The sequence below is a fragment of the Cricetulus griseus genome, chromosome 4 (genome assembly GCF_003668045.3).
Source record: "Cricetulus griseus strain 17A/GY chromosome 4, alternate assembly CriGri-PICRH-1.0, whole genome shotgun sequence".
NCBI classification, from domain to species: Eukaryota; Metazoa; Chordata; class Mammalia; order Rodentia; family Cricetidae; genus Cricetulus; species Cricetulus griseus.
The window spans coordinates 119,344,864-119,361,926 of NC_048597.1; the positions used below are offsets into that span (position 1 = coordinate 119,344,864).

The following is a 17,063-nucleotide window of genomic DNA, read 5'->3' on the forward strand; positions in this document are numbered from 1 at the left end:
TCCTGAGGGCAGGGGTGAGCAAGGAGAGCTCCCCCTCCTGAAGAAATGGCCACCTATACTTGCCTGCACTTCACAGTGCCTAATGAACTCTCCAGATTCATTTCCAATTTGACTTCTCTTTTTATTTCCATTTGTACTTTGCAGATTCTCTCCCTGGGAAATGTTTAAAATTATAGGTGGCTAATATCTCAGTGATATATGTCCATCCATATGTTCATTACATCATCAATGCAAATAAAAGCCCATCTTTTATGTTTTCTCTGACTTAGATCAATATTACCACTATGTTTTATACACTAAGTCATACCAAGACCACTTCAATGCAGTTACCAGAGGATATCAAGAGGAGAGAGGAAGAATCTTTCATATCTTTTAGAAATGAGCTTTAGTTATTACTTTCCATGTACATGTAGATGCGGGCAGAAAAATTGAAATACACAGAAAGTACAAAAGGAGAATTATTTGGGTCATTGAACTTGTATAAAACTGCTAAACTTGATGTTTGATGAATTGTGTCTGGATCCTGTGTTGAAGTTAATCAAATAGTTAAACATGGATAAATCCTTTACTGTATGTATCATTCCCTTACCTTTGATTGAGTTATGAATGGTGTCTATATGTAGTGTGTGTGTGTGTGTGTGTGTGTGTGTGTGTGTGTGTGTGTGTAAGAAATTGATTCAATTAGCCTTCAGTTGCATACCTTGAATATGCTATATAATTTCACACTTCTTTATGATGTTTCTAAGTGTTTTCTTTGATGCAAACTGAATTTATTTTAAAAACTTAAACCTAAAGAAGAACATGACTCTGACTTTGTGCCAAGAGTCTCATATTGCTATTGGCAGTCACATTTAAATTTTTGACAGCTGAAGAAAGAGTAAATACAAAAAGAGTGTAATATATCTAAAGTCACATTTCCCAGAAGCTTATGGGCATGTTCAAATAAATGTCCACTGTATGTCATGGTCCCTTAGATATGCTAATTATTTACTTAAGAACTTATATAGTCTTTACAATCAGACCAGTCAGAGCTTTAGATTTTCCTTTCAGACTTAGTAATATGCATGATCTAGGGTAAACTAACCAGACTTTATTTTCCAGTCTCTAAAACACACATATCTATTTTAAAGGACAAATTAAACATCATCATCAACAACAAAACAAAAACAAAACCCCAAGCATAATGACCAAAGCTGAGAGTCCAGAAGGAAGACCAGGAGTTCAGTAGACACAGAATTAAGGTGAAGAGCCATTTCTATGGTAAGAAGGAGGAACCATCCTGGCCTGAAAAAAATTAATGTGAGCCAATTCCTTACTTATAACTGTGCCAAAGGGCTTTGGAATCTTTTTTGTACACAACAGATTTAAAATAAAAATCTGATGTATGAAAAAATACATATACTGGTAGGACACAGGGTCATTGTGAAGCAAGAAGGACCAAGAAGCTAATCCAAGAGTGCTACAAAAAGAAAGCAGGAGTAGGTGTATGGGAGTTGTTTGGTTTGGAAAAGTAGTACACTTTTGGTGGATTGGGAAAGAGACCTTACAGTATAGTAGGGTAAATATCTTAGCAGAGCTGTCTTCGTTAAGTTAAACAGTAAAGTTGAGATGAAAGGATTTCTATAGGGCAGCGCTGAGCTCACTCTGACTGTGAAAAATGGGAACACTTAGAGTTGGGACCGACTACTTTATTTTGGGAGAAATTCAAGCCCTGTAGGGAGGACAGACTAGAATTTTCTGATAATGCTGAAAAGTCCATAAGGGACTAAGATCTTGAAGAGTGATGTTTTCACAGTCTTTGTAGCCTGGCTCAAATAAAAAAATAAGCAGGAAAGTAATATGATCAAATCTTTCTTTTTAACTGGCAGCAATGAAAAAAATGAAAAAGAGAAAGTCTAAACAAAGTAGAAAAGCAGTGTTTTCCTTACCTCCATCTCTGAGAAAATAGATATGATGAACCAAAAGGAAATACATACTTCTGTGTTTAAGTTTCTTAGAGATTTCTAGAATAATATTTATTAAGCTATAGTCTGTTTTCAAAAATAACTGTAGATAATTGGTGAGGCTGAATAATCACAAATGTACTCTCCAAACCACACAAAAGACATAGGAAAGGAAAAGAGATTTCAGCCATTTCGCAACCGTAAGTTCCATTCATCTTTACTATACAACTGTTAACAGAGAGGTCTCAGTGTCAAATCTCTGGACCTTCTTAGACTCTGTGGTGACTAGAATGAGAATGGCCCCACTGTTTTATATATTTGAATAACTGATCTCCAGTTTGTCAAACTGCTTGAGGAGGATTAGGAGGTACGGCCTTGTTTGGGGAGATGTGTCAGTGGAAGTAGGCTACGAGGTGTCAAAAGCCCATAGATACTGTCTCCAGACGAAAGTACTCAGCTATTGCTCCAATGCCATGCCTGCCTGCCTCCTGCCATGTTCCCAGTCATGGTGGTAATGCATTCTAACCCTCAAAAGTTTATGCCCCAAATAAAGTCTTCTTTATAAGTTGCTTTGGTCAGGGTGTCTTATCATGATAATAGATAAGTAACTAAGACCCTCAGGCTTGAGCAGCAGGGGAAGGGATCTTCAATTCAATTAATCTGGCTAGAGATGAAGTGCTAGCATACTGCTAGTAAATACAACATTTAAGGCGTGATTCTACCATATCAATGAAAATGTCAATCTATACTCATTTTGTCAGGGTAGTATGAAATATGAACTGAACAGGAGTTAATTGAGAGGATACATTCAACTTAAAGGAGATACAAGACAATCACAAGCACTGCTGAGTGTTAACAACCCTTTGCATCTTTACACATAAAGAAGCTGGAAAAATATTTAAAAAAATAAACAGAACCTGCTGTCCTTTCAGCTGATCATATGAAGAAGGTAGGGCTTTTGTGTGATTCTCTGCTTTGTTTCTTGGTTTATTAAGTTATTTTATGATTGATCACTTGTTTGTATTGAATTTTTGGAGACAGGTTCTAGTGTGCCTAGAATTTATTATGAACACATACGGGCCTTAAATCCATGAAATCTTCTGGCCTCAGCCTATTGAATGGTAGGATTGCTGGGGTGAGGCATGATACCTGGCTCTTCCTTAACTTCTCATTTAATGAGTATCTTACTAAGTTTTCCAAGCTTACCTTGAACTTAGACAGCTCAGGGTGGCCTGGAAGTTACTACCACACCATATTTTACCCAGGTTCTCTAGGTTGTTAACCTTGTTTGACTAAAGGGTATCCTTGATTTTCACAAAAAATAATGGTTATGAATTCATGGTGCAATTTCCCACATGTTGATTTTTATTTAGCTTTATTCTCTTTTTGGTAAATATAGGTTTTACTCTATAGCAACTGTTTTGATTTTGAACCTGTAACTAAATCATTCTGCTAAAAAGAATCTGGAATATATGTAGCCACCTGGCAATAAGGGTAGTAAGCTTTAATGACAGGTGAAGTGGTAGTTTCCTATTAATTGTAAGCTATAATTAAACAAATGTAATTTATTTATAATAAATTATAATTTATTTACAATAAAAAGTTATTTCAGAAAGTTTGTTATCATATTATAAATATGATGTCACCTATATAATTGTTGAACTCATGAATTAGCCCATAATTATTTAAAAAATTACTTATGATATTATTATATGAAAAACATCTTTTCTCAAATTTGGATGACTTTTATTTCCTTTTTGCTTAACTATTCTTGATAAGATCCATATTATAATGTTTAGTAAAAGTAGTATGCTAACACATCCCTATCTTATTCCTATTCTTTTCTTATTTTAACTTAGTTTCATCTCCACCTTGCTGTGTAGCCTAGGGTGGCTTTGAACTTCTGATCCTTTCGATTATTCCTATGAGTTCTAGGATTTTAGGCCTTCACTACCATTTTGAGTTTATTCAGTGCCCCTGATGGGACCCAGGGCTATTTATGCATTCTAGACAAGCTCTCTCCTAACTGAACTACATTTCTAGTCCCCTATCTCTTCTCTAATTTCAGGCTTTAATACTAAATTATAATGTTAATACAAAATTTACTTGGATTTTGAACAAATTTTGCGTTGAAGAATCCTATATATATAGTTAAAAAATGTTTGTGGATTGGCTAAAAGAACCAAAACTAGTTAATTCTATAGGGATGAAGGAATGCCAAGAGAATCCATAACAAATACTGCATATTATAACATAGCTGGGTGCATGTCACTGCTCTAATCATGACAAAAGCTTGCTATTTTCAGTGAGTGTTATGCTTCTGTTTCAAGGAAACAATTTTCTATTTCATATGTTGATATTTTAGTGTAAATATGCTGACACCCACTAAGGCTGTTTAAGGCAGGCTTATAGCCCATTAGTGGGCTATAAATATGAATTATTTCCATTTTGCTTTGTCTTATTAATTCTATCTGCCAATAATAGCCACTCATTTCTATGATAGTTTATAACATTGCTTTTCTTTTCAAAATACATTGTTTTTAAAGAATAGACATGAAAATTGCCCATTTGTCGTAAAGAAATTAACTAATATCAATGAGAATAGAGATACCTCTGAACATATGCTTTTATTATTAATGACAAAATATATTTGCTTAAGTATTTGTACTTTTACAAACAGGTGAGACACATAAACTGTGGGGCTACTAAACTACACAGAAAAGCAAGGCAAATTTGCTGATATTGCTATAATGACCCATTGTGTCACAACATTTTATTCTACTCAAGAAATACAATATAATAATTTTCATAATCCATTCTATAGTACATTGTCTCAACTCTGTCCTGAAATCCAGGTAACCAAAAACTGGATTTCTGTTTTTGAACATGTGATAGCACACTCAACCTGCAGAAAAGTGACAGGACTGAGTCTCTTCTCTATACTGAGTCTCTTCTCTATACTACCTTTCTTGCTTCAAGAATAAGGTTCTCATCAAAGAAATATGTGATAGGAAATGATAGAAAAACATGGCAGTATCATCGCCTTCCCTAGGATAAGCCACACTGGGGATCAATGTCTAAGATTGTGGTGGTTTGAATAAAATTGGTCTCCATAAGCTTATAGGGATGTGTGGCCTTGTTGGAGGAAGTGTGTCACCATGGGGTGGGCTTTGAGATCTCAGAAGCTCAAGTTTGCCCAGTGTGTCATTAGATCCAGATGTAAAACTCTCAGCTAACTCTCCAGCACCATGTCTGCCTGTATGTCACCATGCTTCCTGCCATGATGATGATGGACTAAACCTCTGAATTGTAAGCCAGCCTCAATAATTTGTTTTCCTTTATAAGAGTTGCCATAGTCATACTGTCTCTTCACAGCAATAAGACCCTAAATAAGATAAATATGAAACTTCCCTATAATAAAATGAAGGAGGTGACCTTTCACAGCTGATTCCCCAAGCCAGTGGGTTAACCACAAATATTTAGAGAGCATTGTTTGATATTCTACAAAGACTTGTCTGGGGCATGCAAGCAGTTAATTCAATGTCTATTATCCATCTCTATGTGAGTTGAAAGGTTGATGCAGTTTAAAAACCTATTGTTTCCATTCGAAATATTTGTGTAATTAGTCATCATATCTTGTTTTTCTTAAAATTGGAGAATATATGTATCTATAGACTAGCATTTATCATTAAAACAGACAGAAAGCCAGTATTTAGTTTGACAAGTGATATTATGGTAAAGCAAACATTATAATTACTTTTAAATGTCTCCTTGGTGAATCCAATTTAATTTGCATAAAATGCATACTGAATTAAAAACATTATTATTTTTTCCTTTTTTATTTAAATTAGAAACAAGTTTGTTTTATATTTAATCGTTAAGATATGGTGATTATTGTAATAACATAACCCAAAGTTCAATAAATAATGTAGTTTAACCATTGATTAGAGCATTACTTTAATACACAATCCTCAATACTTCAATTCTTAGTAAAAGTAGAAACAAGATTTCTTACCAAATTTGCGATGATATAATGGTAGCCTTTGACATGCTTTCCAACACTCACAATCTATTAATACAAGGAATGAGAGAAAATCAATTTAACTTTATTATTCAAACATTATTTAAAACATTAAAAGCATACATGAAGTTAGGGAGAAGGGTGATTATAGTATAAAAAGAGTTGGAGGGAAGTGGGAGTGTAGATTTGACCTAAGCATATTCTAGTCAGGCATGAAGTTCTTAACAAATACAAATTTATCCAGGGCTGGTGAGATGGATCATTGGATAAAGCAGTTTACTACCAAGCCTGATGGGTTGAATTTGATTCCCAGGACATACTTTATGGAAGGAGAGTAACAACAGTACAAGTTGTCATCCAGTCTCCACTTGTATGCCATGCATGCACAAAATAAAAAATTAATTGGTGACTACAGCATAATTTCCTATAGAAATGTGATGGGAAAACAATGTCATTTGAGTTATACAAGTGGAACATTGTAGCCAGAAGAACTCATAAACTACATTGTTAAAGTAAAACTATTATTTCATTTACTTTATTAATTACAAATAATTTTCTCTACACTTTTGGAAAGCTAGAATGTTATAATTTCCTCAGAGAGATCAATAGTGCTATGAACTAACCGTTTATATGTATTTCTCAAGAGAGTACATTATTAACACAGAAACAAAATAATTCTGTTTCAAATAATCTACTCTTCAAAAATATAAATATTATAGAGGTGACATAAAACAAAAGAATGGCAATGAATGCAATTTTATGATTATGTATGCAGTGACATGCAGAGGGAACTGCTAAGTCTCCCTCATAGGTGGCAACAGACAAATCCCAGTGAGCACAAGAGAAAGCTGGTGGAGATACAATGGAGAAAAGGATGATGAAGGCACTGTGTTGGTCAGGGACTGATACAGTGCTGATTTCAGGGTCCTGTACTTGGATAGATGACTCTGGAACTCTTTTTTCTTTTAAATTTTCATTTGCATTTGTTTTATTTTTAAGAAATCCATGTATTCTTATAAAATCAACAAATTCCTAAAGAAAAGAATTAAGTGGAGGCAATTTATTGACCATTAGCTCTTAACCCACTCCCCCCCCCCAAAAAAAACTAAGCCAATGGTGTCAATCCATATCTCTACCCTTAATTTAAACCTCAACTTACTTTTCTGTTAGGGAATGCATAATAATTAGCTCTTAGACTTATTTAAGAGATAAATTTAGCTTCTACTCTGCCCAGAGGGGCATCTGTTGATTTTATTATTAATTATATTTATTCCTTTATTTTACATTCTGACTGAAGTTTCTACTCCCATTCTCCCCCACCCCCTCCCCAACTGCCTAATCCACTTTCCTGAACTCTTAAGATGTGATGCAAATATCAGCTCTCCATCCAGCATCCCCAAAGAGCTTTAAACTTTTTCTGTACGGACCCTTTTCACCTGAGGAACTTTTAAAGGTCTCCTCTTTGTAGGCCTATGTAGGCATATGTGCAGATAATAAATTAAAGGCAGGGAATGGGGACATTTGTTATGATAAATCTTTCCGCCAAAAGCCACCTGAGCCCCGCCACCATGTGTGAGCTTTACGCCAGCTGCCTGCCCGAGTTAGTCCCAAATGAATACACAGAAACTTGTATTAGGTTCAAAGCTGCTTGGCCAATGACTAGGATTCCTCATTTGCTAGCTCAGTCTTAACTATCATACATCTATATATTTTATAAGACTTATCTTATCGGACGCCTTATTCACGTCCCCCCTTGCTGGTGGATCACATTGTGCTGCTGGAGCAGGAGCGGAGGGGAAAAGGGAGCCCTTCCTGTTTCTCCTTCGCTTAAATATGAGTCTCCTTGCTATGCCACTTCCTGCCTAGATCAGCACTTCTCTACTACATTTCCCAGAATCCTCTTTGACTCCTAGTTCCGTCTAACTTGCTATCTCATTGGCCAAACAGTATTTTATTTAACAATCAATAAGATAAACATACACAGTAGTACATTCCCCATCAGACATTGTTCAAATTTTCTGACTTTGAGGATAGATCTTCAGTTTGGAAAAAAAATTTAGGCAATACCACTTAAGATATTGCCTCTCACAAAATAGTATGCATTTCATGTGGCCACTTTCACAATTATTTCTCAGATTCTACATTTTCAAATCACTATGTGTCACAATATTCAAAATTTAATCTGCATGAAGAAGGCTGTGAATACTCTTAGAATAGATGGCTCCATTAACACAATCAATTGTTGTCCTGAATGACTGACACATATTTTTCTACTTCATTTTGATTGTGTTGTTGACAATGTTCTGGCTTTACATAGGATCTGAGCTCAGACTTGTTATCTTGCCTGGTCTTAAAGTTCCTCTGTTTGGGTGAACACTGAATTACATATCAGCACCACCCACATATCTTACTTCCTTTTTATCATAGTCAACTTTTGTTCTTATCCATTGAAGATTTTCTTTATGTATAGGTATAAATTTATGACATTTTACATAGAATTTATACATTTTGAAATTTGTTCAATTTATCTACCCTATAATGTATCCACTAATTCAAATTTCCTTTGAGATGCTTTCTACAAAGGTGAAGAAAAACAATGAACTAACAGAATTATGAAAAAATCAGCAAGGAGATATCCTAGTTTTCTACCCTGCTTTTTCATTCTTACACAGTAAGCGGATGATTTCTATGTTATTGCAGTCAAATCCCTTTGCCAATTAAAAAAAACATACATTTAAGACAAACATTAATGTTAAAGCATGCAGAAGTATGACAAACATGGTCCTGATCACTCCACAAGAAAACAGTTATTAGCAAAGAACTACAACCAGTTAAGCTTATGCTGTCTAGATTTTAAAACATTAAAGACTCATCAAGCCACAGGAAACAGAAAGGGACAAAATCCTGGAAGAAAACACCTTGCAGAGTGTGATGACCACTGACATTAGGGAACTAAGGATCTTAGAGAGCAGCTGTCTGAAGATACCTGTCTAAAGATGCTATAGAGAGATCATAACATTTTCTGAGCCAAGTCCTTTTCTGTGAGAAAGCAGACACACTATGTACACTGTAGGGAGGCCTCTTCATCCCTTTTTTACATGAGGTAGATGTGGTTTAAAGCTACATATTGGTTGGTTACCAACAATGTACAGATTTTTTTCATGAAAAAGTACAGTTCATACTCTAAAAAATATGAATAGTGCCTTATATAAAGAGTGCTTTATGCTTTCTTACATAAATATTTGAAGGATTGTTTCAAATGGACAATGCCAGACTTGGTGTTTTTACAAAGTAAGGAATATTTTATGTTTAAAAGTAAGTCTGAGTGATTTCATCTTGAGTACAGACAAGTGTCACTGTGTATTTGACTTCCTTGCTTCAGCAGAGAAATAGTTTGAGATGGAAACTATAAATATAATATGTCTCTGTCTTCTTCAAGGCTTCAAAGGTTGGTCATGTTGTCATAGGAAAATCCCATTAAGGTGGGAGTTGGCTGTAAAATACAATTTGTAGCTTTTAAAATGACAAGCAGATATAGTGGTAAAGAAGCTGGACCACCTGAGGTGAAATAGGCGATGCGACTACAGAAAGAATAACTATCAAGTGCCTGCTTAGAGTTCTAAATCCACATCAGGAAAAGTGCACCAGCTATATTGACCGTCACTGTGAAAGGGGTATGTCTTTTCAATAATACATGCTTACAAGATATGACAAATTTGAATCATGCAATTGCTTTTCCTTGCTTCTTGTTTAGCAAACACATACTTCTTTAGAAATATCAATGATATTGGTCAAATTATTCAGTAGTAAAACCAGGAATATGCAGATAAATAGGTTGACATCATGATGTTTATGTATGATATTGGTATGAGACATTGTCTTTAATATATCTTCCATTTTTTTCTGGCTTGAAAATTCATAACCTATAGATTAGTGCAGACTCAGACTTCATTAGAGAAGTTTGTGCAAGAAGACATCAGTTAGTGCAGAAACTTACAACTGGTCAAAGTGCAGAGAATAAGTGTCAGTTGTGTGCTCAACCATAAATGGGACATTTATATCATAACTTCTTCCCCAAAGGCCAAGGAACTATTCCTAAAGAGGGGGCAAGAAGATAAGAAGAACCAGAATTTAGGGACTACTAGACTCAAACAGTGTCTTCTGGACATGATATGACTTCTGCATTCATGAACTCATACTATCTATGGTTTCTGGCACAAAACCCGGACAGGATCAAGCCAGCAAACTTTCTATAATGGAGGAGGAAGCAGCTCACAAGCTCCCACTCTAGCTGAGGGCCTATTGGCAGTTTATAACTTCTGGAAAAGTCAGCTTTCTCTAAGGGTGTGGTCTTTGGTAGTGAATGATGCTCCAGTGCAGGCCCCTACACCCATGACATATGGCCTGCATCTACTGGACTTAGAGAGTAATTAAAAAAACAAAGGACTAGAAACTTAGGGTCTTAGGTGAGGGGGATGGATCTGTTGTGGAATGTTACTTTATGTAAAAATGTGTTATATTGTTTATGTTGTGGAATATTACTTTAACTAGGCAAAGATATTTATGCTGCATTTGCTTAGCTATGCAAAGGTGTGATGCTTCTGTTTATGCTGCATTTGTTTAATTCTGTGAAGATGTGTTACTGTTTTACCTTGCCTGTCTAAGGCAACTGATTGGTCTAATAAGCTCAATGTGCAAAAGCTAGGCAGATGAGGGATAGGTGGTGCTGGTGAGCATAGAGAATAAGTAGGAGGAGGAACAAGAGAGAAGAGACAATGAAGGAGAAAGACAGGGAGAAGCCTGGGACCAGAAGCCAGGTAATCTCCAGCCAGTCAGACATGGAAGAAACAGGAAAGTAAGATGCACAGAATGAAAGAAAGGTAAAAAGCCCCAAGACAAAGCATAGGTAAAAAGAAACAGATTAAAACAAGAGCTAAGGTAAGGCCTAGCATTCATAACTAATAACAAGTCTTCATGCCATGATTTGGGAGCTGGTTGGCAGGCCCAAGTAAAGCCTGCTACATGGATCCAAGAGGAGTCAGGGGAGGAAGGTGAGGTAATATGATCAAAATACATTGTATGCATGACTGAAGTACTAAAAGAATCAAAAATATTATATCAAAAAGTTAAAGTCAGTGTATTTTTTAAAACATAGTGTGATATGTTCATTTTGATTCATAAAGTGAGTGAAAATTTGGCTTTCGATTCTCAGTGAAACTTTAGGTAAAGCCATTATGTAGCAATAGTTAATAAAGCACCCAGAAGTGTGTTCTGTACAGTACCTCAAAATGTCTCTATGATGTTCTGACTGCCGTGTCAGGCAATGCCCCCAGCTAAAGGCACATGATGGTACACTTACATGTGAATGCCTCTGGCTTATCCATTAATGTGATCTTATAAATTAGGTAGTAACTCTTCACTCAGGGATCACCCTCTTCCAGAGAACTCAGTGACATGGAGAAATGGTAAATGCCCTCAGTGGCTGTAGTGCTGAGGCTGCTACTCACTGGAAAACAACACAAAGCCTGATAATATTTCCATAAATATCCTTGGATGTTGACTCTCAAGATGCTTCAAAATATTTTCCTTAAAAAACAAAACATTCACTTGCTTCATCAACACACAAATACAACACAGGCAGCTTCCACAACATGCTACCGATTGAGACTGTAACCTTTTTAGGACATACAAGGGTTTTAAGTAAAGGCATAGAATATATAAATGAGATGAAAATAAAGCACCCAGACAGTGTGAGATCTTTAGGAGACCTGGAGAATAAGAGAATATGAGTCCTGGAGAGCTCTTTTAAGAGAATATATATATATATATATATATATATATATATATGTGTGTGTGTGTGTGTGTGTGTGTGTGTGTGTGTGTGTGTGTGTGTGTGTGTGTGTGTAGATGATGTCAAGATAATCAAAATTTCTAACTGTGAAAAATTCTTTCCAGGTGTTGTCACAGAAGCTCACAATTTTGTCAAACAGAACTATAGTCAACTAAGAAAAGTCGGGAGCAGGAGGAATGTTCTTCCTCAGGGAAGAGCACACAAATTAGTGCCAAGCAGTCAGCCCTGAAAGCAAACATGCAAGTAATATTATGTTAACTCAACAGATTATATCTGGGGGGAATACATAGGTATGTACAAAAAATATACATATGAGAGAGGCAGTCACACAAACACACAGAGAGGGGGAGAGGGAGAGAGAGAGAGAGAGAGAGAGAGAGAGAGAGAGAGAGAGAGAGAGAGAGAGAGAGAGAGAGAGAGAGAGTTTTAAAAGCTGCTATGTGGGACCTGAAGAGATGTTGTTGAAGTTAAGAGCACTTACTGCTCTTGTAGAACACCCAGGCTTAATTCCCAGTACCCACATGATAACCTATAGCCACCTGTACAACTCCAGTTCTATATTCAGGACAAAACACTCAAATACATTTTTAAAGCCATGATATGCATTTTCCATGAATTAACTTACATTATTGTTAAATTGCCAAAAATTTCCTTTTAACCAAAAGCATAGTTAACTGGAGAGACTGTTCAGTAGTTAAGGCCACACACTGCTCTTGAAGCAGATCCAAGTATAGTTTCTAGCACCCACATCAGGTGGCTTACAACTGACCTATGCTTGTTTTTTTTTTTTTTTATTCTTTTATTAGTTCAAATTAGGAACAAGCTTGCTTCACATGTCAATCCCTTCTCCCTCTCCCTCCCCTCCCCTCAACATCTCACCTGCCCCTAGCCATCCTCCCTCCACTCCCCAGGCTGACCTATGCTTGTATATTCAGGGGATCCAGGGATACCTCTGGACTCTGTAGATATGTTCACACATGCATGCATGCATGCATGCACACTCACACGCACTTGCACACACACACACACACACACACACACACACACAAAAGAAACTTTAAAAAGCCTATCTATATCAGTTATACTTTTCAAAATTTTATCAAACAGTGGAAGCTGTGAATCTTCAAATTAAATTAAATATCATGATGACTGGCAAAATGAATATTTAGTAAAGTAAGTAGTAAATATTTTATCTTTACTGTTTGCCTTTGAATAGTTACTTGTTTATTATAGTCTATTCTCAATCCTCCTTGACCCTTTCCTCCAGATGCTTTCCTTGCTCAATGCTTAGCCACATTTCCTTGCTACAGACATGGAGGTCTGTCATGCTGTCCTGTTTCTACACTTGCAGTCAGCCCTTTGCCCAGTTTTCTTACTGGGAGCTTCTAACTCATCTTGTAACTGTTTGATTTCATCCTTTGTACAATGTTTCTTATTGGCTAAATTGTTTGTGTTACTTGGTTTTCCTCTGAGTTTCTGTATAGATTGGATTGACATTGATTTAACTCAGGTAGAAGGCCTGAGAACTAGTAGATAGTAAATAAATATGTGTCAGATAAATTATCAGACAGAGGAATGATGCTTACAAGTATAAGACAGAAAAACAAGAAGCTTGTAAGGTAGAGAGAAGAAAGATTTTCTTTTTGCTCCACTTGCAATATATTATACATAATACATTAAAATATATAGATTATATCATAAGCACACTATCAAAGGTATATACTCCCTAGTGAGTTCTGCTTTTAAAGGGAAGACTATTGAGTAAGTACAGATGTAATTTAAGCTAGCCTTTAGAAAAACATAGTGATGCTTGGCTGAGAAAAAAACTTAAATAAAAAGTAGAATATAAATGTTATTGTTGGATAATCTTGAGCTAGTCCCATCCCAAACAAAGAGGGAAAAAGTAGAGGCCAGTTGAGTAGCAGCATTTACCTCTCTCTGTTTCCTGGCTGTGGGCACAGTGTGGCCACTTGCCTCGTGCCCCATGCCATGTCTCCCCAGCCATGGTGGACTGTATCATTCTATACTGGGAACCAAACCTTCCTTAGCTGCCTCTGCCAGGCATCTCGTCACAGCAACAGGAAAAAGCAACTGATAAAATTTGCTTTTTATTAACTTGTGTTTTTAGCATTTGATTAGCGGAGCAAAATTGTGCTGAAGTAAATCACAAATGTATATTGATTCCTTCTTAATAATTGCCACTGCTTTCCTTTAAACTACAATGTATATTCTGTGGCAGCTGGTTCTGACTGAAAAGCTAAAAATATAATGGATTTTATTCATTTAAATTATCAAGCAAGCTATTTTAAAAGAAATGTTCTTTGAATTCTATGGGTAAAACAAAATTAGTTGCGCCTAACCTTATCCTGGAGATCACAATATTTCCAAGACAAAATGAGTTGCAATCTGGTAATTACACTTATCTTCTTCCTTGTGTTATCCCAAGGAATGATTGTAGCTATTACTAGGCAACGACTGCTTTCTAACCTCACCAGTGTAGATTGCATTAGTCTGATTGATATACTAAAGGTTTGGTTTTTGTTGTTTATTTTCTATGAAACCAACAAACTTTTTGCAGTATAATGGTACCTTCACATTCAAGTCAATTCAGTCAAAATTAGTTTAGAGAAGGAAAATTCCCCTTCTTAGCATAATTCTTGTCTTTTGAGTTTTATGTTAGTTTGTATACATCCTAACTAAACAAACCCTGATATACAAAGGTTTTCTATGACAATACAAAGGTACCTCGATCTGCCAGTTCTGTAATGTGGGATCTGCTGATGGGTTTCCTTGTTGTCATGGCTTCTTCAGAAGCTTCATTCATCTGCCATGTCCTTCAGTATGTGGGAAAGAAGCACTTTCCACTTTCCAGTTTAACAAACTCTAAAATTTGTAAGTTTCCCATCACTTTGCTAGGTGTGGAGGCAATTGCAAACTTGCTCCTAGGGTTCAGGTATTACTGGATATTTTTACCTTAAACACGTCTGAAGATGTCTCCTTTCTGGCCCATTTCAGACTTTCATTCAACAGTTATTTTTGTTAAACTACCTAGAGACTGAGGGTATGTACTTTGCTTTGATGGACATACAATGTCACAAGGATGTAATGAGGGCTTTGTCTTTCTGTTTGCCAGTTTTTACAGCTTCATCCTTGGGGAATTACACCACCAGGATATGACTAAGAGGCTATTTGAGATGTCTGTGGACCAATTGTTAAGTCATTTTTTTCTTATCCTTCCATTAAGTATGTATTCTACAATCTAAGGTCAGTATTTATAGTTTTCTGAAAAATACTGGGATTCTTAAAGATTTTATGAACAAGAGTTAATATAGTTTCAATTCAATGATGCTTCCATCCATTCATAGGAACTGACATTTGTAGTGTAATCTAGAAGTCAGTGTAAGATCTTTGTTAACTCCTATAAACCATGTTTCTACAGAATCTTTTAAAAACACATTTTTTTTTTTGTGAATTTATCAAGTGGTTTTCATTTAAAAGTTAGTTAACTAGAAGGAGGAGGAGACAGTCCAGTTGGTGATGTGCTTGACTGAGCAAGCATGAGGAAGGCCATGAGCTAGAACCTTAATAACCACATACAAACCAGGTGCAGTGGTACACAGCCGATACACCAATGCTGGGTGTCAGGGGCCACAGGTACAGGGGGATTTTTACAGCTTGTTGGCAAGCCAGGAGGAGTGTGACCAAGGAAGATACTTGGTGTTGATCTCTGGCTTCCTTGTGAGCATACAGGAATCAGTGTACCTGCATTCATACATAAAAAACAAAACAAAACAAACAAGAAACCCCAAACAAAAATAGGCCAGGTGAAGGCACTTGCTGCCAAGTGTGACAACCTGAGTCCGATGCCCAGGATGGACACTAGAGCACACACACACACACACACACACACACACACACACACGAGAGAGAGAGAGAGAGAGAGAGAGAGAAGAGAGAGAGAGAGAGAGAGAGAGAGAGAGGGAGGGAGGGAGAGATCATTTAACAGATATTTGTAGAATTAATAAATATTCAGGAAAGGCTGTGTGCCTAGGTTTTACTCTTTGCTTTGTTTGGCTATATTTCATGTGTAAATTTATATAATGCTTCACCACCTAACACGACCTGAGAAATTTTATTGTTAATTTTCATTTAGAGGAAGTAGAGTTTTTTTTTTTTTGAGATATCTCAATTCAGTTTACATCAAATGAGGGAGAGAAAAATTAAGCATTTTCTAAAGAACAAACAAACAAAAACAATGAAAATATCTGTGAAACATTTCTGAAAGGGTGAAATAGAGAAAAAGAGCAAGAAAAGAGATACCTGAATAGAGGGAGCCATTATAGGTTTAAAGAGAAATCTGGCACTAGGAAATGTCTAGGGATCAGCAAAGATGACCCCAAGTAAGGATCTAAGAAATAGTGGAGAGGCTACCTTAAATGCCCTTCCTCTTTAATGTGATTGATGACTACATTAAATGCCATCCTAGAGCCTTCACACAGTAGTTGATGGAAGCAGAAACAGAGATCCACAGCTAAACATTAAGCTGAACTCCTGGAATCTATTTGTAGAGAGGGAGGAGGGATGAGCAAAAGGGTCAAGACCATTCTGGGGAAACCTACAGAAACAGCTGACCTGAGCAAGTGGAAGCTCATAGACTACAGTCTGACAGCTGGGGAACCAGTATAGGTCCTAACCAGGCCCCCTAAATGTGGGTGTCAGTTGGGAGGCCTGGGTAGTCTATGGGGCCTCTGGCAGTAGAACCAGTATTTATCCCTAGTGCAGGGACTTTGGGAGCCCATTTCCCATAGAGGATAGATACTCTCTCAGCTTAGATACACGGAGGAGGGGGGTTGGAGGACCTAGGCCCTGCCCCAAATGATGTGGTAGACTTTAATGATTCCCCATGGGGGGCCTCACTCTCCCTGGGGAATGGATTGGGGTGGGATAGCAGAGTTGGATGGGGGGGTTGGTGGGGGACATGGGAGGATGGGAGGGAGAGGGAACTGAGACCTGTATGTAAAATAAGATTGCTTTTGATTTAGATAAAAAAAAAAAAGAAGAATGGGACTATGTAGTCCTCCCCGTTCTCACTGAGATTATGTTTTAAAGCTATAACACAAATAGAAAAATAGGAAAAAAAAGAGTGAAAATACATCTGCCCTTTAAGATGGTATAATCTGGTTTGTCTGATGCAAGTGTCAGAGTCAGGTGTTTTGACAAAAGGGTTTCTGGAATAGTAGGAAATCAC

At 36.6% G+C, this 17,063-nt stretch overlaps 1 protein-coding gene across 3 annotated transcripts in view; it reads right to left on the bottom strand.

The window, feature by feature from the left end:
* Positions 1-17,063, bottom strand: part of Gria4 (glutamate ionotropic receptor AMPA type subunit 4) — a 351,745-nt gene that overhangs the window by 93,618 nt on the left and 241,064 nt on the right. For all 3 annotated transcript variants that reach the window (XM_035443428.1, XM_035443427.1, XM_035443429.1), the window contains exon 5: positions 5,959-6,012. In XM_035443428.1, coding sequence (XP_035299319.1) covers positions 5,959-6,012 — 54 coding nt within the window. The remainder of the gene's footprint in view (positions 1-5,958; positions 6,013-17,063) is intronic.